Source organism: Podarcis tiliguerta (assembly GCF_965153285.1).
Source record: "Podarcis tiliguerta genome assembly, chromosome: 6".
NCBI classification, from domain to species: Eukaryota; Metazoa; Chordata; class Lepidosauria; order Squamata; family Lacertidae; genus Podarcis; species Podarcis tiliguerta.
Window position 1 is genome coordinate 32,699,647 of NC_139539.1, and position 24,962 is coordinate 32,724,608.

A 24,962-nucleotide genomic window follows, 5' to 3' on the forward strand; every position below is an offset into this window, starting at 1 on the left:
CCCAAGCTTCCCCCCACCCCAGCCCCCAGAACAGCCTGCAATCCGCAAGCCTAGGGAGCCGCGCCGATCTCCCCAGGCTTGCGGAGAGCTACGCGAAGCCCGGGCGCGCTCTTCAGCCAGTCTCCCTAGGGTTGCGGAGAGCTGCGCGAAGCCTGGAGAGCGAGAGGGGTCAGTGCGCACCAACCCCTCTCGCTCTCCAGGCTTCAGCGAAAGCCTGCATTCACCCCATAGGAAGCACACACATTTCCCCTTCATTTTTGGAGGGGAAAAAGTGCGTCCTATAGGGCGAAAAATACGGTAAGTATCTTTTCTCTTGCTTTTGACACACTGAACACACTGAAAAATATCCTACAGTCCAATGAACAAGGAAAAGAGCTACAGAATTTTATTACTTTTAATTATAATGCAACAAGAAGAGAATACTAGGCCTATTGCTAGATTCAGGTACAAACGCCAGAAAAACATTTCAAAGTGCACTTTCACGTACGTATTCTCAAAATGCAAATGAATTGAGAACTATCCTGTGGCCAAAGATTCACAAGAACAAACAAATACACATATGTGCTTTAGATCGTTCACTTACCCTGTCCTCTTTCACTTCTTCAGTACCATCCATCTCATCATCCTAGGAAATCAAAAGGAGGGGAAAAGAAATCATACCATGAACATTTCAAATGAAGCACTGGTTTCCTATATATTTGTAGTAAGAAAGGTTTAGGTAGCAAGACACAGTACTTTAAGATATCTATCTATACAAAATATCTTAACAGAAAGTAGAAGACTATACAGTTTGGAAGCTTCTAATAATTAATCCTTGAAACCATGCACCACCAGATAAATTGCTGCTTCAGTCAAACAGAACAGAAAAACAGTGAGTTTCATCATCATGGGATGCAATCATGTTCCCTAAAAGTAACTTGTTTTTTAGAAAAGAAATAAATAAAGTATTTGAAAAATATTACAAGCAGGGTCAATTCAGATATTGACAGTGCCTTCACACCACAGTAAACTATGGTTAGCGCATGAGTTACAGCAAAACGTCAGGTTCATGAGCAGCCTCCATGCAACTGGAGGGCATTTGTTGAAGGTCACTTTCATTTTTAAAGAATGTATGCCATTTTGTGCGCCTTATGTACTGAACTGATCTGAGCATTAAAATATTTAGCAGAACAGAAGCTGGGAGTTTGAGGGCCAGGACAGTGGTTGCTGACTCATTAACATTTTAAATAGCATTGAAACAGTATTCTCATTTTCACAGCTGGATCTTGCACTTCCAGTTTAGATTTTGCCTCCCTAGCAACTGGTATGTGCAACTTGGTTAATTTTTCATCCTCCTTCAAATCCACCAGGAATGTCATTACTTACATCCTTTGTAAAGAAAGAGATCCCTGTGCCTCTTCGTCTCTCTTTCGGCCGCCTCCTCTCTCTAACCGACTGCTTGTTTGAAGTTCTGTCATCCAAATCCTGATCTTCATATTCTGTCCAAAGAAATATAGTTTTAGCTATAAATAGACAGGTAAACTGATTTACCAATACCATGGAAACATTATCAAATTAAGGCAAATTAATCCCAACATAGAGATTTCCATTGTAAACACCTAACAATTTATATTTATATTTTTTAATTTCAAAGACCAAGCAGTGGATCCTCCTCCCTAAAGCAGATGTACTTTAATACGATGTGAAGCCATCAGCTCAAAGAAACATTCAACTGAGATTAACGTGATTCTTCAGGAGGGGCTCAAATTCCTAGAGGTGTTATTTCATTGCTTTTTTAAAAATGTTTTTATTAAAAGATTTTCCATAAGTAACAAGAGTACATTCCGGTGTCTCTATTTTCAAATCATATTTTCATACCCATCAATTACAGTCAATTTGAGAAATTTATGTTGTAGGCAATGAGGGGGTAAGAGAAGTGGTGGAGGGAGAGGGAAGAAAATAATGGAGAAGATGGGGGAGGGGGTGAAAGAGACTGTAAACTGTCCTTCTCCACAGAGTACCGTATTTTTCGCCCTATAGGACACACCGGCCCATAGGACGCACCTAGGTTTTTTTGGGGGGGGAATAAAGGAAACCCCCCCCCAGCCGCAGTTTCAGCGCACCCCGCACTCCGGGCAGCAGGCTGCTATCCGCAGCCTAGGGAGTCCTGCGGGAGTCTGCCCGAAGCGCGGGCGCTCTGCAGTTGATAATGGCTTTGTTAACCCAGATAAAGAAGATTCAGCAGTCCAAATACTATATATTATAATATATTGTACTATATATTAAGAGTGGAGAAGCTTTCCTTGGATATTCTTGGATTTTCTTGGTCAAGTATGAAGTATAGTATTACACAGTCACTATCTGGTAGAAAAAACAAACTCAAAAGATTTGTACAATATTGTAATTACAATAGTAAATACCATTTTTCTCCATGTCAGCAGCAGATGTGCTTTGGAAGTCTGATGGGTTCACAGAATCAGAAGATACAGATCTACTTGTCCTGGGAAGGTGAGAACTTGAATAAAGATAAGGAGCTAATGAAGGAGAGATGGGGCTTGTGGGTTTGTCTTGCTGCGCCGAGCCCCTCAATCGTTGACCAACAGACTGAAAGACAAATGAACAGAATTAATGACTTAATAAGAAGATAATTAACAGCTAGCAAAGTACAAGTTTTCTCCTCAATCTTTAATCATACTCTGTTAATGGAGTTAGACTATAGAAAGGTTCATTCCATTCTGATTTAGGGTGGCTATAAAGAACAAGAATGAGCATTTGAGATAGGAGACAAAGGTTATTTTACTTATAATAATGGTAGTGTGAAAAAGAAGATTTAAAATCTATCTTTGTTCATAATGATTTCAGAGACAGAAAAACATAGATCATCTAGTGTCTAGGGGTGAAGACACTCCCCCCCCCCCCCCACTGCAACACAACTTTGTACTGTCACCCTGTCACCTTGTGGTCAAAATCTGTATGTATCCCAATCTTGTGAACGATTCCACATGTGTTTAGACGTGGATTAGCAAATTCAGCGAACCTAGTTTGATTCATGCCCAACAAGAACCATACCTACAATCTAAATGCAAGAGAAACCATTTGAAAGCCTACAGGTATGAGCACATCGCCAAAGCTATCATAAAAATTGCCTTGTGGTTTAAGGGAAAAAGAAAAAAATGACTGTACGGTCAGAGAACCTGCATTAGGTAGTATCATCTCACAGTTGTAGACAAAGATGAAAATCGTTTGTCAGTTAATAATATTACAACCCTTGAAAGTCTGTATGGAAACTATTTAAAATGCCATTTATTAAGTTCTGACATCTAGACATGCCCTCCAAGTGTTAATAAAACAACAACACTGATAATACAGCTTTCTGATTAGTTACAGTTCAAGTATTTGGAAAGAACAAATATTCATTTTGAACACTCAGCATGCTTTTCTCATTACACTTTGTATTCCTTTTCACTTATAGGTTTTCCTTACTGTTGGGCATAATAAATGAATGGTGAAGTGGAAAGCAAAGCAACACTGAAAGCTACGATGCTTATGTTCAAAAAGTGGATCCAATCTCTCCTAATACCTTTAAAGCAGAATAATTAAAAACCTGATGCTCATCTCAAGCCATAAAAACATTTTGAAAAAAGGTAGCTGGACATAGAATCATAGAGTTGGGACTCTGAGGATTGTCTAGTCCCCCACTGCAATGCAGGAATATGCAGCTGTCTCATACAGGGATCAAACCTGTAACTTTGGCATTACTACAATTGCTTTACTCACCTCTTCATCCAAGTTTCTGTTCCATCGTGAGCGGGTCTCCCCAGGTTCCCTTGCTGAAGTCTGTGCCTGCCTCTCACGGTCTTCCTCAGTTGCTTCACTTCTTTCCAATTTTTCACTTGGCTGTTCGGGCCGCTCTGTCCGAGATCGGCTAAAGGTTTTCTCTGCCTCCTGAAGATCTGTAAGTGTTACACCCTGGGAAATGGGAGAAAGTCAAGTCTATTATACCTATACAGTGGAACCTCGAGTTGCAGACGTAATCCATCCCAGAGGCACGTCCACAGCTTGAAGCGTTCGCATCTAGAAGTGCCACGTCTGTGCACGCACGCAGCGCGATTTAGCGCTTCTGCACACGCGCAAGTGGCAAAACCCGGAAGTAACAGTTCCGGTACTTCCGGGTTGCCATGTGACGCAACTTGAAAATTAACCATGAAGCGGACGCAACATGATGTATGACTGTATTTGTTAACATTACACCTCTTACACTGAATCCACACCACAACACGAATTACATTACCTTTTCCACAAAGCCCAAGCTCAGCCAATTTCTAATTATAGGTCAGACTCAGTGGCATGAAAGTTAGCAATCACCACTTTAATATATCAATCAGCTTAAAATAAGGAAGAAATGATAAATACAGAACCACAAACATCAGTGGTTGATAATGTCTTTGCATAGCAGGTACAGAGATGTTTTTAAGAGAGAACATTACAATGTAACATTGCTACCCATGGACAACACTTTCCTTGAGCATTCTTCCATTAAGGGGAAAAAAATCATAATCTCCTTTTACAGGAGCTTTTACAGACCAATTTTTTTATCTCTCAAATGTATAATATGGAAGTAATTCCTTCTTTGGAGATTCACAGGTGTGTGATCTTGGATGTCTTCCAGAAATAATGCAACTTCATTCAAAAGGAGAACTCAGGAATGAAGTGTGAGTGGGGAAGTGTTAGGCATCTTCACAGGATGCATTAAATAATTCTACTTATATAATTATTTTTTAAATAGCCCAACATCTAACAGGCCATAAAGAGTTATTGTTCCGTACCTGTGTAGATCTACGAGTCTGGCGAGCTTGCCTGGATCGTGCCTTTCTTAGAGATTCTGCTTCTTCATCCCGGACAGGAGTCAGATATGACCTAAAAGAAAGGGACAGAATGGATATATATATATATATATATATGCAGGTTTTGGTGTCCTCGGGTGTCTTCCCGTGTAAAAGTTGGGGTGTCTAGGCGACGTTTCGACGAGGTCTCACTCGTCATCTTCAGGCTGGTGCTTTCGGCTTCTTGTTACTGGAACAGAGCAGGATCTCAGTGTTTGAGTTCCTATAAATACTGTTGAGGAGGTGTGGTGTATAGCCTCCAATGTTCTGGGCAGAGAGGAGGTTCCCAGGCTAGTGTGCCTTTTCTTCTTTTGTTCCTTAATTACTTGAGGGATATCTTGAGTGATTTCTTGAGTGATTTCCTGAATCCCACTTAGGTGGGTCATTAGGTGTGGATTAGTTGCTAAAGCCTTCGTGTCTTGAACTCTTGAACTTTGTGAAGAGTTTTTCTGAGAAGATGGCTGTACTGCACTTGGTTGTGCTCTGGCTTGGCTTCGTGTATAGGGGCGAGCTGTGGTTTTGTGGCCTGTGCCAGCCAGATCTGTGTAGGGATTGCAGGGGGGTGCAGCATCCGGAGGTGCCACCCTGGTTTGGCTACTGGATGGTGTCTGTAATTTATCTGTGGAGAGGGTCTGGGTTTGGGTCTGGTGTGGTTGATTGGTGATGGCGTTCTGTGTGCCTCTGGATCTGGTGTCAGATTTTGTGGGGAGGGCTAATTTCCAGATGTCTGGCAAGCGGGATGTGTCGTCACGCTTGTTCATGTTGTGAGGGTGTTTCTCTATCTCGATGGCTTCCATGATTATTCTCTTGTGGTGATGTTCCATGTTAAAGAGCAATTTGGAATCTGCAAAATTAATTTCGTGTCCTGTTTCTTTCATGTGTTGGAAAAGAGAGGAAGTTTTTTCTTCTTTTTTGACGGCATTCTTGTGTTCTGCGATCCGTGCATTTATTCGTCTGTTTGTTTGTCCAATGTACGTGGCTGGGCAGACTTTGCAGGGTATTTCATAGACCCCTTGGTTTTCCAACTGAATTTTATCCTTGGGGTTTCTGAGGATATTGGCTATTTTTTGGTTGGTGCAAAAGGCTGTTTTGATATTGTGTTTATGGAGGATTTTGCTAATTTTATCTGTAGTGCCCTTGATATAAGGAAGGAGGGCTATGCCATTGTTTTCTTCTGTGTCTTGGTTTTTGGGGGGTGTTTCTTTTTGGATTAGCTTCACCACATCACCACAAGAGAATAATCATGGAAGCCATCGAGATAGAGAAACACCCTCACAACATGAACAAGCGTGACGACACATCCCGCTTGCCAGACATCTGGAAATTAGCCCTCCCCACAAAATCTGACACCAGATCCAGAGGCACACAGAACGCCATCACCAATCAACCACACCAGACCCAAACCCAGACCCTCTCCACAGATAAATTACAGACACCATCCAGTAGCCAAACCAGGGTGGCACCTCCGGATGCTGCACCCCCCTGCAATCCCTACACAGATCTGGCTGGCACAGGCCACAAAACCACAGCTCGCCCCTATACACGAAGCCAAGCCAGAGCACAACCAAGTGCAGTACAGCCATCTTCTCAGAAAAACTCTTCACAAAGTTCAAGAGTTCAAGACACGAAGGCTTTAGCAACTAATCCACACCTAATGACCCACCTAAGTGGGATTCAGGAAATCACTCAAGAAATCACTCAAGATATCCCTCAAGTAATTAAGGAACAAAAGAAGAAAAGGCACACTAGCCTGGGAACCTCCTCTCTGCCCAGAACATTGGAGGCTATACACCACACCTCCTCAACAGTATTTATAGGAACTCAAACACTGAGATCCTGCTCTGTTCCAGTAACAAGAAGCCGAAAGCACCAGCCTGAAGATGACGAGTGAGACCTCGTCGAAACGTCGCCTAGACACCCCAACTTTTACACGGGAAGACACCCGAGGACACCAAAACCTGCATTCCTGTACCCGTGAAAATCTACGAAAGCATATATATATATATATATATATATATATGCTTTTTCATATAGGTTATGTATCCCGTATCCAAGTTGCTCACATGCATAGAAGAAACCTACTAACAATACCACCTTATAACTAAGTTATTTCAAGATGACTGATTTATATCAGCTGTTTTATTTGGGCATAGCCACCCACAATTATGCAACTCATGCAACCATTCCAGGTGGTCATCACAAAAAAACCTCAAACTAAAACTGAGTACACAGGTTTGCTTACTTCCTCCTCCCTCTCAATCTCTTTTCATTTTGTGTTATCTTTTTAGAGTGTAAGCCTGAAAGCTGTTATTATTTATTTACTATATTAACATTCATATTTGCAAGTCGCCCTGGGAACCATTTTTTCCCAGCTAGAGTAAAAATACTATAAACAGTCACATACCCCTTTGGAACTTTCTTCTCTATTAGGACCACTTACTTTAAAGGAAAGGACTGGTGCTGTGGTGTTTTTACTGTAACAATCTGTATGTGATGTTTTATATGTATATATTGTATACGTATATATTTTTAATAATAATAATTTACTATAAATAGGTGTCTAACTCTGAAGTAATCCCTATCAAGTTAATTGGGATGTATGCACAGGTAAGTGTGCACAAGTTTGCCTCCTTTAAAGGAAATGTGTAGACTAGAAAGGTATAAACCACAGAGTGGATGTGTCAGTTTCCACACAACAGAGACTAGCAGGAGCAGCCCAGCTGACCTAGTCCAGAAAGCAAAACCCAGATACTATGGTGGTGCTTTTACTCAATTCTGGTTTAGCTCTTCCAAAGAGAACAGACAGTCCAGGTCTAATTAGCCAAGGTACATTTAATAAGAGGAGACTGAAATGTGCTGAACAAGAAGCAGTCATATCCACAAAGCAACAGTCTTCCATATTCTTGTTCACAAAAGACAGCTGGTTTCATGACAAATTCATTGCCATCTGAAAAAGATTTCCTGATTCACCAGAGAGATGCCAACCTTTTACAAAGAACTGACTTTAAAAACAACTTTAAAAAAAGAAAAGAAAAACTGGAAAGTAACCACCCCATGGGTCAAAAAATAATGGGAAAAACTAATATTTGCAAGGCTTAAAGATTAGCCACATCTGGTTTGATGAGGGCTGGTGTCAAGGATCAACATGAATCAAGGGTCACATCTCACTGGGAAGCCACTGGACCTGCTACAATGAAAAAATAGATTCAGTGAGGCAGGGTGGTCCATGGAGGTTGCCTTACCCAAAGGCTCTCCAAAACCTGGAGCTGACACCGGCTTCAAGATTTGTACCTTGAATTTTAGCACACTTTGCTTACATGCATTGTGCATAAAATTATTTAAACTGTAAATGTATACTGTATGGCTAAACTGATTTTGTGGAAGAATATAACAAAGCGAAAGTGATAAAACTCCACCCTGACTACGCCCCTTCATGACTCAAGCTGCACAAACAATATAAATTTTAAGCACCTTTACCACCACCGCCATCCTGGGAACTGCGGCTTACCCCTCACAAGTTACAAATCCCAGCACCCTTAAACTACAGTTCCCAGGATTCTTAGAGGGGGCATGTATGTACATCTCATAGTCCAACAGCAGGCAAGGAAGATACAACAGTTTTAACCAAATTCTCTATTAGTCTTCAGTGAAAATATACATAAATGCTCTCTGTTAAGAGCAGAATTATTCAAGTACACCCATCATAAACAAACATTAGCAAACACAGAAATACATTCAGTTAGTACTCTGAGGCAAGAGTGGAATAAAACAGACTCTAGAGAAAGGCAGCTTTACCTGATTTTAAAGCCATTTTTCTGGGTACGAACTGTAAGTCATTCCTAGCACATAAACTCCTTCTCTTGGGCAGTTCTCTTAAAGTCCAGCACAAGCTAAGCCTTTAAGTGTTTAGTAAGTAACGTTAGGTGTTGGTCTACTTTAATCTGCACAGCTTTTTGTTTTTGCACTAAGCACAAATATGCAACAATTTGAGCCAATAAGAACTCCCACCTTGTACTATGTCAGGAAGTCCCTCCAGGAGCTGAAACCCTTTCACGTATACCTGCTCAGTTACTCCACAGGTCGCCAGGCTTTCTCCGGTAAGACGCAAGCCCTCACCCTGACCTCTTGCACATAAAAATGCAGTCTGATGCCTGATAAAGCAACAAGAACCTTTCCTCTTCCCAACAAGGAAAATCAAACAGCAGGCAGAATTCCTGCCCCTCCTACATCATCACACCAGCACTGGTAGCTCTTTTTATAAAAGAACGACTTTATCGCAAACTATGAAAGCATGGCTGATAAGCACTTTTAGTAGCAGGTGTTGGCTGACTGGTTCCTTCTTTAAGAGAGCCTTTGCCCTCCTTTCCTAACACAGTGCCAAGTATGTGGCATGGAAGAGGAAACAGTATCTTAAGTACTTTATTCGTGTAGGAATCTGTCAGAGCCTTGCAAAATTACAAGACTGTTCTGGTAAATGTAGTGCTTCAATATGAAATAATTCCTCATTTTGACGAAAAACAGAATCAGCAACTGTTTAAGACTTGTGATGTGTGTGTTTATACGTGCACACTTGTGCGAGAGAGATATGAAGGGCACCATGGTATGAACTTACCAAACAGATTAACCTACCACTTAATCAACATTTCATATAAGACCAAGAGTCACCACACAATGCATACAGTTCTGACAGCAATGATAACTGAACTCAGCAGCCTTGAGATACATGTTACAGCCTGCATGCTATTTTAAACAAGGGCTCTGAACAACCTTTTGACTTACAGATAGAGTAGCCCCCTGAAAACCCTTTGGAGTTATGTAAGTATCTGAGATGAGGTTTTCCTAACACTTTCAGAAGGTTATCTTCCTCTGTCCTGATTTTCTACTACAATTGAATACCAACAACTGCATAAATTGTGCACAACACGCTTAGAATAATCGAATATTGATTATTGTCCCAAATATTTTAATTGCACGAGGATAAAGCAGACTGTGCTATGTTGGTATCAAGAAATAAGCATGAAACCAAGAACAGTTTGAAAGATGTTCATGCAAGATTCTGAAGTATAGGAGAGCTAATGGCAGATTCATAGTTACACAAGAAAAATGATTTCAAACAACCAAGTTCTACCAAGGCAAGCTACCTTTGTCAAATAAAAAGATGAAGCAACACTGCAAATTTATTTTTATTTGTGAGGCATTGATATCATAGTGATTTTAGTGGGGTGGTATTGCTTATCATTGATTATCTCTGTTAAGCTTGCTTGTGATTCTGGCTTTTATTATTATATTATTATTTTGTATAAATGTTTTGTTCTGTTTATGTCAGAGGAAGGGTAGGATACAAACTGACAAACAAATAAATACATGAAACTTCTACCCTGTACATGGAGTCTCTTCAACCAATATCAATCTGCATCTCACGTGTGGTTTTTCCCCCATCCAATATGAATCTGATTTCATAGTGATTTCCATTCTTTTCTAGCGAGATTCACTCTATCAGGTAACCTGCTTATAGGAATGATTCAGAGAAATCTAGATTCCAGGAAATAGTTACTAGTCAAATAACTCCTTCCAAAATCCAGATACAGTAATTTGGGCAGTCAGTAAGAATTTCATGAAGATTCCTTGGCTTCATTATTGGGATCTACAGGCCTGGTGGAAATCTTCCCTTAACTCTCTCCCCATCCACACCTATAGAGTCATGCAATTTTTATTTTTATTTCTTCTTGTGTCAATCCCACCACTTTTCCATGCACACTGCCTGCGTGATTCCCCGTTCTCTCTCATATTTCCCATCTCCATCTTTCTTCCTTGACGGCTAATGTATGTGCTGCTCTTGGGGAGATATGATAATCTTATTATTGTGCTACTTTGTTATATAGACAGAGAATATGCAATTTCTTTTTACAAATCAATAAACAAACGGCCAAAGGCAGACAGAAGAACATCTACAAAATATGTACGTCTGACCTTCAGAACTAAGGCTTTTCTCTCCTGGAGGTTCACGTGCTATATTATAAATGTTTTCCAGAGTAGGCCCAAGTGCAGGTACAATCTCTAAACGGTAGGTGGTGCCCCAAAACACAGAAAGCAACTAGGCTGAGATTTCAGAAACAGCTCTTTGACAATTAGTATAATACCCATCTATGGAGCATTTGAAATAGGAAGTGATTGCTCTTATCAAGCACTTCCTTAGAAATAAACACTTTCCCTTCATTCATAACTTAGTAAATCATAGCTAATCAGTGCAAACACTAGAAACGGGCAGCAATTCTGCACATAGTCAGTGGTGTAATTTAGCAGAACAATTGAAACTATTCAAACAGTGACACCAAATGGTGCAATAACCCCTGTTTTCTGGAGCCCATGTACATCAACTTCTGCAGACACCTAGTATAGCAGCTACTCTACTGCCACTAGCAAGGCTGTGGTCAGTTACTCTAATGTACACACTTTTTTGAAAAGTAGTACTCACTATTTAAAAGGATATGTTTAACCTACCAAGCCATTTTTATAAAAAATGTGAATATTCTCAACAAAAACAAAAAAGAAACACAAAATATATGAGGGGGAGGGAATACAAAAACAAATATAATGGCCAACCACTTGTTTTGCAGTTCTTGGCCTTCATACAATAATATGCAATCTTTAAATTAATTAATCTTATTTGCAAAATTAAATCATGTCTATACCCCTCCTTCCCACCAAGCCATACAAGCTTAACTCAAAGCTCAAGATTGCAACAACAGCGGGAAACTCCTCCTGGAAAAAATGGGAGCCTTATGTAAACAGCTGAGAGAAAATCATGACAACAGCAAAAGCAGAATTATTGTTGATAATTTCAAGGACTTTGAAAGTCAACATAGCACAAATCAGCAAGGTTCTCTCTTACTGAAAGTTGTCCACAGCACAGCACTGACCTCAGTGAAGTCCAAGCAATCACTATCTATTCAGAAACTGGCTAGGTAAAGGTCTCGTTTTTGGAAGGTAAACAGTTTAGTTTGATTTTTCCATAAGTATTACAAAATTATAGTTACATTATAAAAAACAAATGGACATCAGTCACATATTTGTTCTGGCAATGGATGTTTTATTTGATCTCCCCTGGTTAATCTAAAATTTGCTAGATGTGAGATATTTTCAATCAAATGGCTGCAAGTCCCATCATTCATGTGTCTTAATTGCTGCTTTTAATATAAATGATGAGCAAACAATAATAGCAAGATCAAAATAGAGTGCTTATGTGTATAAATGAACTTGTTTCACCACCCAATTCCAAACTGCTAAGGCAGCATAGACAAGGTTTTAAGACAGCAGACTCAGCACAACATTGATATAATATAGCAGAATAATTCAGTGTAAAGAAACATGCATCAGCAAACTACTAAGCCTACAGTCAAATTTCCAGGCTTCCCCAGTTAATGCTGAAACAAGAGCAGAGTACAATAGCAGGCTCCATTTCAAAATCTAATTTATATGATGGATTATTACTCTGCAGTTAGACACCGCAAATCTACCTGCTATTAATCATAGGTCAACTGTAGTCTTGGTTTCATTTCCCACAGCAACCCAATAGTCACTTCAACCTAGTACAGTTCAAATTGCTTCACTAATTGTTTGTTTGGGGAAACCACAATGGCTAAGTGAACACAATTCACAAGCGCAGGGCTTCCATGTGGTTCTTCCATCCAGACGTTACTGGACCAATGTAGGATTAGATCAGATGGAAGTTTTCACACCATTGTGGGAAAATAATGAATGAATCCTGAATAGAAACTATTTGGACATTTGATCCTCTGGATTTTTGAACTTAGAACAAAATTTATGAAGGGGACTTGTTCAAAAGTCATATCTCCAGTCAGCTTTTCAGTCAGTGTAGCAGCACCCTTCTGAAAGGAAGGACATTCCAGATTACTTATTCTCTCCTCCTAAACCTAGCAGTGCATTTCAGTTTTAATCCAGTGGCTTCAAATAGGCAAGTAGGAGCTGCCTGTTATGGAGGCATCTTAATGATCTAATATTAGTCTGGGAGTTTATGTTGTTGTTGCTAAGAGAAACATGGAGCTTTGAGAACACTGAATTAGATGAATGTGCTATTGTGACAGCTGCCGTTAAGTGCTGAAAACCCATATTGTGGTATCTAGCAAATGCCTGTTATTTTTCATTTTAAGCTGCCAGGCTTCCTCTCAAAATGTCTGACTGATTTACATTACTATGAATATGGTTTAAACCCCACAATTGGTCACCATTTAATATCACCTGCTTTAATCTCATCTGAAACCAAGGTCATCTCAACAGAGCTCAACCGCTAGGTAATAATAATAATTTAAAAAAAATATAGGGTGAATTCAATGTAGTACTAAGTGGGGTATGTATGAGGGAAATGAAGTCCACTCACACACTGGGACTTTCCTCCCTCTCCTACCCCTGTGCCCTCCCAACAACTCTCCAAGACAAATTTAGGGGATACAGAGGGAAAACACACAGGGAGAAGTCTCAATGCATGAGCAGATCTCATTCTGAACATGCAGCAACTTAGTTGAATCCTGCCCATAGATTTGCAATTCTGAAACCAACTGCTTCTCCCTCCGTGTCCCACAAAATAACATGAGATGTCCATAAAAGAATGTTCTTTGAGATAGCTATGGCCATTCCAAAGATATGTGGGCAAAACTAATGTACATTTCAGTAGTGCCAGGTCAGCATAGTCCCATGGAAAATTCCAGCAACTGCTCACAATGAAATATTCATGCAATCAACAGCATGATTAAAAACATAGTAAAGGAAACTGAATGAGCAGAATCATGGGGCTTCGTTATGCAAAACCTATAATCTGGAGGTACTATGCTTTGAATGAAGACAATGGATAGTGGAAAGTTTAAAAGGAATGCTAGATCTTCTTTGAACTGTTTACATAAAATATGTTTGCATAGAATATACATAAGAAAATGCACTTGCAAGCATACATGCGCACCCACACAATCCTAGCCAAACTCAAAATAGTGGCTGTGACCAAGTAACCTTAACCACAAATACATCTTGACTGTAAATACCAAAAATTAGGAAATCTTGCACACAACAGTGGGTGAATACCCTCTCAGGAAATACAATTTCAAACCATCGCAAATATTTGCAACACAGCTGAGTCCAGATAGTTCAGTGTAACCCAAGCACAATCCGATCACTAACACAGGAAAAGGTTTCTAATCAATTGTTACAGCAGGTGAAGGCAAAACACACTTCACAAGAATACCACCAGAATACTCACTCACCTTCTCCGATCCCTAGCATCGCCAGTAGAGGACTCTGTTCCAGTCGTTGAGTTAAAATTGGCAGTTGTGACACCATTGGCACTACTGGGTACAGCGAGATTTGTTATGACACTTAATGGAATGCTAGGAGAGATGCCTTCTGTGCTCTTCTCTGTTGTAGAGTCAGTTTGTTGTCTGTAAGGGGATCTGAAAAATATGAAACAGGGGTTCATGTGCAATGGTAGAGCATCCTAAAGGAGGGGGTATAGGAAACAAAGTGAGTTAAACCATTAAAAGACCAGTTATTATCTAAAGATTTGGGAAACAATTTACTCTTGGTGCATCATGCAATACTGACAATTTATGTGGTGAAGATGGCCTAGAAGCTTAGAGCAAGCATGGTGAAACATGTATGGTGCACCGTGCTGACCTAAACAATTGACACATAATATAATGTTAAGGAGATTAGTAGATCCTGATGCATTTGCCTCTATTTGGTTTCTATCTATGTCTTTTGTAAATATGGGTATGCAGGAAATGTAGCCTCCTACAGGACAGGAGCCATTTTGGAAGGACATCTTGGTATAAAATGCTCGTTTCTATAATGGCAATGTGTCAATGCCTTGTTATTCAGTTTTACAAGAAAGGCTACTACTTCCCAATGTAAATAATGGAGGAAAATGTCTATGTTATGCAAGACTTTGTTTTATTTTGTCTTGTAATGTTTAGTTTTATTATTTCCCACTTTGGAAAATACAAATAAACATTTTTTTGAAAAAGAATACATATGAGTTAAAATATTTTTGTAACTTGCTTATTAAGAGTTTAAAGCATTGAATGCCAAAATGACGCAAGTTATACACCTGATTGGTCTGGGGAAGGGGAGGGGAAGGCATACACACAGTTCAACACTGTATTTAGGGGGGGAAACTGGTTTGTATGGAGTTTGTAAACATTCATTCTGAATACTTTACTAACTAGAGATAGAACCTCTTGGAAAGAATTTTCAGACTGAAATATCACACCATAAAGCAGGCATAGGCAAACCTGGTCCTCCAGATGTTTTTGAGACTACAATTCCCATCATCCCTGACCACTGGTCCTGTTAACTAGGGATGATGGGAGTTGTAGTTCCAAAACATCTGGAGGGCCACGTTTGCCTCTGCCTGCCATAAAGCATCACTGCTTTGACACAAAAAATATGGGCACTTTGATAAACCCTCTTCAGTGGACATACTATGAGCCCTTACCTGTTAAACTGGCGTACTGATGCTGTAGTGCTAGAATTGACAGATGAAGGGCAAGAGGCAAGTTGCCACTCTGTGCCCAATGAGGTAGATGAACCAATAATAGTGGGTGAGGTAGCAGAAGATGCATTGCGATTGGCTGAAATATAGGGACTGCTGAGGTCACTACTTCTACCAAATGAAGCACTGTAAGACAGCAGAAAATCACTTGCTTCAGAGAAGATTGAAAATATTGTTGCAGACCAACACAGGACCCTGGTTAATTGCCAAGAGAATGTTTAATCTATCAGCAAAATTAAGGCAAGGGAGATTATACGTAATTCCCTAGGCTAAGGAGAAGTCAAATGAGCAAGGTATTGTATCAAGACTGAAGAAACATGAGAGATAAAGTAATAGGTTGGGAACAGGAAAAAAAGAGAAGAAACAGGAAAATGGAAAAATAAATTCAGTTGAACATACTGTATACATGTCAAGTTATTCTGTTGGATAAAATAACAAAATGAAAAAGAGCAGAGTGGGAAGGAAAGCTCAGAAATATCCAAGTAAAGAAAGAGATGGCTGAAGTACAGCTTGAGGAAGGATGAAATAGCCAACATGAAAGTGTTCAGGCACAGGTAAAAGGATCAGTAACTTCAGTTAAAACTGAAATGACTTATTTCATTTAAGCACAAATACATTCCCGGAATGATTTTGGGCCTTAAAGTCTACCACAGTGCAATACAACGCTCACTGAACCCAACACAGATAAGTTTAAAATATTCATAGTGGCCACATTCACTACTCAGGCTCAGACGCTAAGGAATTTATGGAGGTCCATGATTGCCAAATTGATATATTATGTTCTGCGTTAGGGATCGCTAGGAAAGGCCTTCAAAAATAAAACAGGCATGATGCTGTTATAATGCTGCTATACAAGTCTATGGTGCAACCACACTTGGAATACTGTGTTGAGTTCTGGATACCGGACTTCAAAAAGGGTTCTGTAGAGCTGAAAAAGGTGCAGAGAAATGCAGCCAAAATAATAATGGGACTAAAACTATGTCTCTAAGAGGAAAGATCATAACATTTGTGATTGGTTGGTTTGGGGGGAAACCCAGGATCATCCAAAGAAACTGAATGTTTTAAGATCCAGAACAGACTGTGGAATTCGCTGCCAAAGGATGCAATGATGGCCAGCAACTTGCACAACTTCAAAGCGGGGTTAGGCAAATTCACAGGAGGATAAAGCTGCCAATGGCTACTAGCCATGATGGGTGCATACTATTCCAGGATCAATAATATGCCTCTGAATACTAGTTGCCAAGAAGTACCAAGTATGGTAAGGGCTAATGTCCTGTTTGTGGGATGCGCACAGGCCTCTCTCTGGTTGGCAACTGGGAGACCGAATGCCCTGATCCTGGCAAGGCTATTCTTATACAAATCTAAACTGTCTTATCAAACCCTAGGAGCAGCTACCACACCTTTTGTCAAAAGAAGACTAGTATAAGATAGAAATGTGTCCAGCAAATAGAGGTATCATTTCTTATTTCCGTTCCTGATTTGAACTGTTATTTTCTATGCCTATACTCTAAATCACTTGGGTTGTTGGTTCAGAACAGACTCACAACATTGATGTGTTCAATAACCTTTTGCTTTTATTTATTCGCATTTTTTAAGAACATTAGTATTATTTGAAACAAATAAATGTTTCTTTGTATTTGAAAGGAAGGTGTTTGTGTATTGTTTCAATTGATCCAAGCAATTATTATGGACACAAGGTGCCCGTAAGGAGTAATTTTGACATTACACAGGATGCTCGACAAGGGAAAATGTAAATCTTGCCTTATTGTAGTTTCCACAAATGTATCCAACCTCTACTAAGTCTCTAGATAAAGTGACACTTTCTGCTACTTCACACAAGACACTTTTCCTAATGTTTATGATTTCTCCATATAGGAAAAGCAGATGCATATGAAACCTGCATCTTTCAGCACACGTACAAGAGAAGTAAGACTGATGCAATTGGCAAATCATTTAGGCTTCTGTCGTCACTGGTTTTCATGGTAATCATAATATCTCTCAGATTTTTGTAGATGTAAATGTTACGATGAAAAGCAAAATGCAACATCTTAAAAGCAGAGGTTTTAACATGACTCACCTTTTCATATAAGTAGATACATAAGTGGAAGGTGCACCAGTTGCAGGTGCTTCATTTCCCTTTGGTTCATCCCTCCACTGTTGCCGGGTATAAGAACCACTCCGTACCAAATTTACAGCAGATTCTCTGCAAATGCAATAGGAGTGGGGGGATCTTAAACTGAAATCTATACTGATAAACCCTCAAGCCAACCCACAGCCTATTGCTAGTCAAACTGGGTGTTAAGAAACATGCCAGTCTATATAGTGAATTGAAGGTTCAAATTGTAATATAGCTCTTCATTCTGAACTATTTCGAGGGTACTAAGTACATACGCAATGCTGAGATTATCAACAAACTACCACTAAAAGATAGCATGGCCAAAAGTAAAGATCAGTATACCTTTCCTATGGCAAAATATATTGTCATATCACTATAAAAATATAAAGCAAATATCGTGCTCACAAACTAGAATTACGTGCCCCAGCTAAATAATAAAATGCCTACCACATCTAAGAATTAACTATGAATAAGAAATGTTACAGCCAAATGAGAAGAACAGGACTAGTTGTAATACATCACATACACAAATGATAAATAGATTTCAAAGACCGTTGATGTAAGAACATGATAATACATGATATTAAGCTTATCAGCTATTGAAAACCATTTCTTACTCTCCATGTTAAATTTTTTTGTTGCTATCCAACTTTCCCTACAGAAAAGACTTGGTTGTTCCCTTTTTAAAAAATAAATAAATAAATAAAATTTTGTTAAAGTTTTTTCATAATACAGTAAGATCAAAGAAACTAACCTGAATAAGAACAAAAAAAAAAAAAAAAAAAAAACAGAAAAAGGGGAACAAAAAAGAAGAGAAAAAAAATAAAAGGGACTTCCAATTTTCCGTCCATCAGTTACATGAAGAAATTATTCAAAATATGAGGTATTTCCCCAATATTCTGACCAAAATAGATTAATTCGTTTTCCTTTTTACACAGAAAGTCCAAAAGGGGATCTCTAATTATAAGACTTTGTTTTTCCCGGATTTTATAAGAGTGACTGAGAAGAAACATATGAAAGGAGACAGAACACAGTGGGTTTTATCCAACTAAATCACTGTGTGTGCAGAACTATTTCTTCAAGCACAAAGAAACTTCCCCTCCTTCCAGGTTCCCCTTGCACTGTCCCCAAATCTACTCCAGAGAATGGGGGGGGGGGGAGAGAGAGAAGATTTGCAGAGGGACACTGTGGGGAGAAGTGGGGGAAGCAGTTCCACTGCACTCATGGAAGTCTTTCTGAGCATGCAATGATTTAGTTGGATTCAGCACAGTTATACAAAGGAAATACCAGGTACATTTACTTTATCTGGTAATTGAAAAGGGAGAGAGAAATAGAGGAACATGGAAAAAGGAAAGCCTTATAAGTAACAGGACTGTATATTGCTAACTTGTTTTTTACTTAGCTTAAATATATTAGAAGTTCATTTGGGAGACGGCCAAAACATGGCTCTTCTTTCTTTCAAATGTAAGTGGAATGATGATGTGAAACTTATGTATGTGATGCAGAAGAAGGGAGGGAGAGAAAGAATCTTCCAGAGATTCAGCTCGTAAATATTCACCTCTTTAAGAGTTGAGCCCCAAATTGAAAGAGACTTACCGGTTTTCCTTTTCTTCTATGTCACCTGCACTGTTTAACCTTCGAGGGGCTATTGAAGCAAAATAGATTTTGTTGTCCTTGTCCTGTTGAAATAAAAATAAATTCCTTAATTATGCTGAATTTTTCAGTCAAAAATTCTAGAGCTGTCAAACACTTTGTGAATCAAAATACCCTGTTTAAGTGTTTAATTCTAAATTCCAGCTCCATCAGGCACATCCAGCCTCTAAACTGTGCCAGCTAGTCAATATGGGAAAAACTGTTCAGAAATTGGGGCTTGAGTTTTGATTCAGATTTTCCTCTTCCCTCCTTGTGTGCTAAGTTGTCGTTTTTAGATTGTAAGCCTGCGGGTAGGGAGTGTCTTGTTTTAATTTTATGTAAGTCACTCTGGGAGCCTTTCTGGCTGAAGTGTGGGCTGCAAATGCAATCAATCAATCAAGTTTAACATATTCCACTATGGTTATCATTTATTTTGTTTACAAATCTAGAGGAAAGAGACACCGATATACAATTCCACCATCATCACAATGCTTCTGTCGGGATTTTTGTTCTCCTTGCTCCAGTACAAATGTAATTGGCCAGATCAGTGAAGGTGACAGCAGTGGTCCAAAAATGATCTTACTTTCCTACTACACATATTACAATACAGTGATACCTTGGTTTAAGAACAGCTTAGTTTATGAACAACTTGGAATAAGAACGCTGCAAACCCGGAAGTAGGTGTTATGGTTTGTGAACTTTGCCTTGGAAGCTGAACATGTTCTGCTTCCTGTTGAGTGTGTTCCATTTGTAAATTGTCCCCCGCTGCTAATCAGAGGCTTCCTGTTGAGTCTGTTGGCTGTCGAGTCCCAAGGACCCACACAACACAGGGGTGATATTTGGAGCTTTTGTTTTTGCTATTTTTTTGCATGTTTGTTTGTGTGGCTTTTTCATTTTTTTGACTGTGACTTGGTCTTCGTTTTATGGGACTGACTTGTGACTGAGGCTTGTTACTTAATTTTTATGACTTGTTTTGTGTGGAACCCAGTTCAGCTACTGGTTGATTGTGTGACTGCAGAAATGGATAAAAGCCCCCCATCCAAACAATGACTATCATCAGTGCACATAAGAAAGAAAATTAATTTTAATATTTATCATCTACAATGTTGTTGTTGTTTAGTCATTTAGTCATGTCCGACTCTTCGTGACCCCATGGACCAGAGCACGCCAGGCACTCCTGTCTTCCACTGCCTCCCGCAGTTTGGTCAGACTCATGTTTGTAGTTTCGAGAACACTGTCCAACCATCTCGTCCTCTGTCGTCCCCTTCTTCTTGTGCCCTCAATCTTTCCCAACATCAGCGTCTTTTCCAGGGAGTCTTCTCTTCTCATGAGGTGGCCATCATCTACAATACTGTCTTATTTATTTTATAGTATAGTACATTGATTATTGCCTTCATTTTATGGATCAATGGTCTTGTTAGATAGTAAAATTCATGTTAAATTGCTGTTTTAGGGGTTGTTTTTCATCATCTGAAATGGATTAATCCATTTCCCACTACTTTCTATGGGAAAGCACACCTTGCTTTAAGAACGCTTTGGTTTAAGAAAGGACTTCTGGAACAGATTAAGTTTGTAAACCGAGGTACCACTGTATTCTCATTTCCTCCTCTCCAGTATGCCTACTGTGACTGCAGCATGGAAATTGCATGAGTGTCCCAGGTACCAGATAGTGTCCATACATCTGATAACTAGTGGCACAACTTTGCCAGCACCCTTGAATTGCTACCATCAAGTCAAGGTAGCTAAATGTAACTCCCAGGTAATGTGCCTCTAAATTCCAGTTGTCTGGGAAACTAACCACAGCAAAGACTGTTTCCTTCACGGCATGCTTGCAGGCAACCCAGAAGCATTTGGCTGGCCACTGTTGAAACCAAACTGCCAAATCAAACCCCAGTCTGAGCCAGCACAGCTCTTGCTATGTTCCTGTTCTAAAGATATAGTACTACTGCCATTGCCTTGGGGCTAATGTGTACATCCCTAAGAAAAAGCTTTGATTTAAAAATAGTTATATGGAAAGGCCTTTAACTAACACTTTATAAGATTACAAAACTTGCATTTCAAAGTGAGGAAAGCCAGATTATTCAGCACCTTCTCTTTGTTGTCTAATAATGCAGAAATCCGAGGAGTCGAAGAAGAACGATATATGGAACCATCCTTCTCTCTTGGCATGTCACGAGGAACGCTTCCTTCACTAAGTGTGTTTTGGCTGCTGGTTTTCCGTAGACTTAGCCTCCATGATGAAGGAGATTCATCCTTTTGTTCTTCAGACTTGTTGAGCAATGGAGTAAACTGCAACAGAGAAAGAGGTCAATAAGGAAGAGTGGAGGATATTTAGGAAAAACTAAGCTCAGTTCCAGCTCCTGCCCACCTAGCAGTTCGAAAGCATGTCAAGTGCAAGTAGATAAATAGGTACCACTCCGGCGGGAAGGTAAATGGCATTTCCGTGCGCTGCTCTGGTTCACCAGAAGTGGCTTAGTCATGCTGGCCACATGACCTGGAAGCTGTCCATGGACAAACGCAGGCTTCCTTGGCCTATAGAGCGAGATGAGCACCGCAACCCCAGTCGTCCGCGACTGGACCTAATGGTCAGGGGTACCTTTACCTTTACCTTTTTAAGCTTCCAGATTAGTTTACTATTCCAATAATTAACTTCCAGTTTAAAATCATTTCAGCTATAGAACATGCAATACACATTAAACCAATTAATACAATTTTACCAGTAGTACAGTATTTGAAGTGCCAGGCATACACATCATCCATCTGTGAAAAACAACTAATCTAGCATTAATTTCTGAATCCTAAAGCTCAGCAAACTGGTAAGATGCCATTTTTAGAGACTATAGTGAAGCATAAACTTGCATCTTTTACACCTCTTTTGTGCCTGTTTTTCAGACCACCCTGAATAAACCATCTTCATTGTCACTCGGTGGTGGGGAATTATCTAACTACTCAAGTGTCTTTATTATTCAAAATGATATAACTCTTTATTTTTTCTGGTGGAATCTCACATGTGAGAGGCTTATACAGGATTCTCTTGCATGATTCATAGCTCAGAGGAGCTGCTTGTTGGATATTAGCAAATGCTTAAAGGCCAAATGACATTTGTTCATACATATACTTTGCACTGCAGAGGGACCATTTTGATCCACTAGACTCTACCACTGCAAGGTTATTGTAAACATTTCCAGCCCCATCCTAACGTCTAAGCTAAGAAGAAGAGTAAAGCTGAACAGCATGACATTGCCTGATGCTAGTCAAGAAAGTCCATGAATGCTATTCTGAGTCCTTGCAGCAAGGACAGAATACAAGAGTAAGAAAAGAAAGCCCAGGCTCCTCCGCAGGCAGTCCTTCCAAATGACCAGTATATGGATAAATGGCCTATTTTAATCTTCTCCCAACAGAACCATTAGTGTTTTCCAAAGACAGAGTGGGCTGTCCCAGCTGAAGCATGAGATAGTTCTGCTTCTATCATTCATCCTAGTGGTTCAACAGCACAGATTCAAATTAATTACCATACTTTTTAAATGAGCATATATAACTTTACTTATCATCAATCAGCAATTTAAGACAGCAATATTTTGAGTTTCACTTGAGGATTTAAAAGCCTGTTGTTGTTGTTTAGTCGTGTCCGACTCTTCGTGACCCCATGAGAACGCCAGGCACCTCTGTCCTCCACTGCCTCCCGCAGTTTGGTCAAACTCATGCTGGTAACCTCGAAAACACTATCCAACCATCTCGTCCTCTGTCGCCCCATTCTCCTTGTGCCCTCCATCTTTCCCAACATCAGGGTCTTTTCCAGGGAGTCTTCTCTTCTCATGAGGTGGCCAAAGTACTGGAGCCTCAGCTTCACAATCTGTCCTTCCAGTGAGCACTCAGGGCTGATTTCCTTCAGAATTGAGAGGTTTGATCTTCCTGCAGTCCATGGGACTCTCAAGAGTCTCCTCCAGCACCATAATTCAAAAGCATCAATTCTTCGGCAATCAGCCTTCTTTATGGTCCAGCTCTCACTTCCATACATCACTACTGGGAAAACCATAGCTTTAACTATATGAACCTTTGTTGGCAAGGTGATGTCTCTACTTCTCAAGATGCTGTCTAGGCCTGTCAATGCCCTTCTCCCAAGAAGCAGGCGTCTTTTAATTTCGTGGCTGCTGTCACCATCTGCAGTGATCATGGAGCTCAAGAAAGTAAAATCTCTCACTGCCTCCATTTCTTCCCCTTCTATTTGCCAGGAGGTGATGGGACCAGTGGCCATGATCTTCTTTTTTTTATGTTGAGCTTCAGACCATATTTTGCACTCTCCTCTTTCACCCTCATTAAAAGGTTCTTTAATTCCTTCTCACTTTCTGCCATCAAGGTTGTGTCATCTGCATATCTGAGGTTGTTGATATTTCTTCCGGCAATCTTAATTCCGGCTAGGGATTCATCCAGCCCAGCCTTTCGCATGATGAATTCTGCATATAAGTTAAATAAGCAGGGAGACAAAATACAGCCTTGTCGTACTCCTTTCCCAATTTTGAACCAATCAGTTGTTCCATATCCAGTTCTAACTGTAGCTTCTTGTCCCACATAGAGATTTCTCAGGTGACAGATGAGGTGATCAGGCACTCCCATTTCTTTAAGAACTTGCTATAGTCTGCCGTGGTCAACACAGTCAAAGGCTTTTGCATAGTCAATGAAGCAGAAGTAGATGTCTTTCTGGAACTCTCTAGCTTTCTCCATAATCCAGCGCATGTTTGCAATTTGGTCTCTGGTTCCTCTGCCTCTTCTAAATCCAGCTTGCACTTCTGGGAGTTCTCGGTCCACATACTGCATGAGCCTTCCTTGTAGAATTTTAAGCATAACCTTGCTAGTGTGTGAAATGAGTGCAATTGTGCGGTAGTTGGAGCATTCTTTGGCACTGCCCTTCTTTGGGATTGGGATGTAGACTGATCTTATCCAATCTTCTGGCCACTGCTGAGTTTTCCAAACTTGCTGGTATATTGAGTGTAGCACCTTAACAGCATCATTTTTTAAAATTTTAAATAGTTCAGCTGGAATACCATCACTTCCACTGGCCTTGTTATTTGCAATGCTTTCTAAGGCCCATTTGACTTCACTCTCCAGGATGTCTGGCTCAAGGTCAGCAACCACACTACCTGGGGTGTACGAGACATCCATATCTTTCTGGTATAATTCCTCTGTGTATTCTTGCCACCTCTTCTTGATGTCTTCTGCTTCTGTTAGGTCCTTACCGCTTTTGTCCTTTATTATGGTAATCTTTGAACGAAATGTTCCTTTCATATCTCCAATTTTCTTGAACAGATCTCTGGTTCTTCCCATTCTGTTGTTTTCCTCTATTTCTTTGCATTGCTCATTTAAGAAGGCCTTCTTGTCTCTCCTTGCTATTTTTTGGAATTCTGCATTCAATTTCCTGTATCTTTCTCTATCTCCCTCGCATTTTGCTTGCCTTCTCTCCCCCACTATTTGTAAGGCCTCATTGGACAGCCACTTTGCTTTCTTGCATTTCCTTTTCATTGGGATGGTTTTTGTTGCTGCCTCCTGTATAATATTACGAGCCTCCATCCATAGTTCTTCAGGCACTCTGTCCACCAAATCTAAATCCTTAAACCAGTTCCTCACTTCCACTGTGTATTCATAAGGGATTTGACTTAGATTGTATCTTACCGGCCCAGTGGTTTTTCCTACTTTCTTCAGTTTAAGCTTGAATTTTGCTATAAGAAGCTGATGATCTGAGCCACAGCCAGCTCCAGGTCTTGTTTTTGCTGACTGTATAGAGCGTCTCCATCTTTGG

General features: G+C 40.0%; 1 protein-coding gene across 26 annotated transcripts in view; it reads right to left on the bottom strand.

Moving 5' to 3' along the window:
• The window catches only part of PPP1R12B (protein phosphatase 1 regulatory subunit 12B), a 106,276-nt gene that overhangs the window by 48,008 nt on the left and 33,306 nt on the right, over positions 1-24,962 (bottom strand). For 11 of the 26 annotated variants that reach the window (XR_014512187.1, XR_014512188.1, XR_014512189.1 and 8 more), the window contains exons 10-19: positions 21,257-21,457; positions 19,133-19,215; positions 17,498-17,623; positions 15,364-15,546; positions 14,135-14,320; positions 4,806-4,896; positions 3,757-3,948; positions 2,400-2,583; positions 1,366-1,478; positions 584-625 (exon numbers count right to left, since the gene is read on the bottom strand). Coding sequence is in view for 17 of the 26 variants with exons in the window: in XM_083444284.1 (XP_083300410.1) it covers positions 584-625; positions 1,366-1,478; positions 2,400-2,583; positions 3,757-3,948; positions 4,806-4,896; positions 14,135-14,320; positions 15,364-15,546; positions 17,498-17,623; positions 19,133-19,215; positions 21,257-21,457 (1,401 nt within the window). In the remaining 9 variants the exon portion in view is untranslated. The remainder of the gene's footprint in view (positions 1-583; positions 626-1,365; positions 1,479-2,399; positions 2,584-3,756; positions 3,949-4,805; positions 4,897-14,134; positions 14,321-15,363; positions 15,547-17,497; positions 17,624-19,132; positions 19,216-21,256; positions 21,458-24,962) is intronic. The other 15 variants (XR_014512185.1, XR_014512186.1, XM_083444274.1 and 12 more) reach the window with 2 other exon arrangements.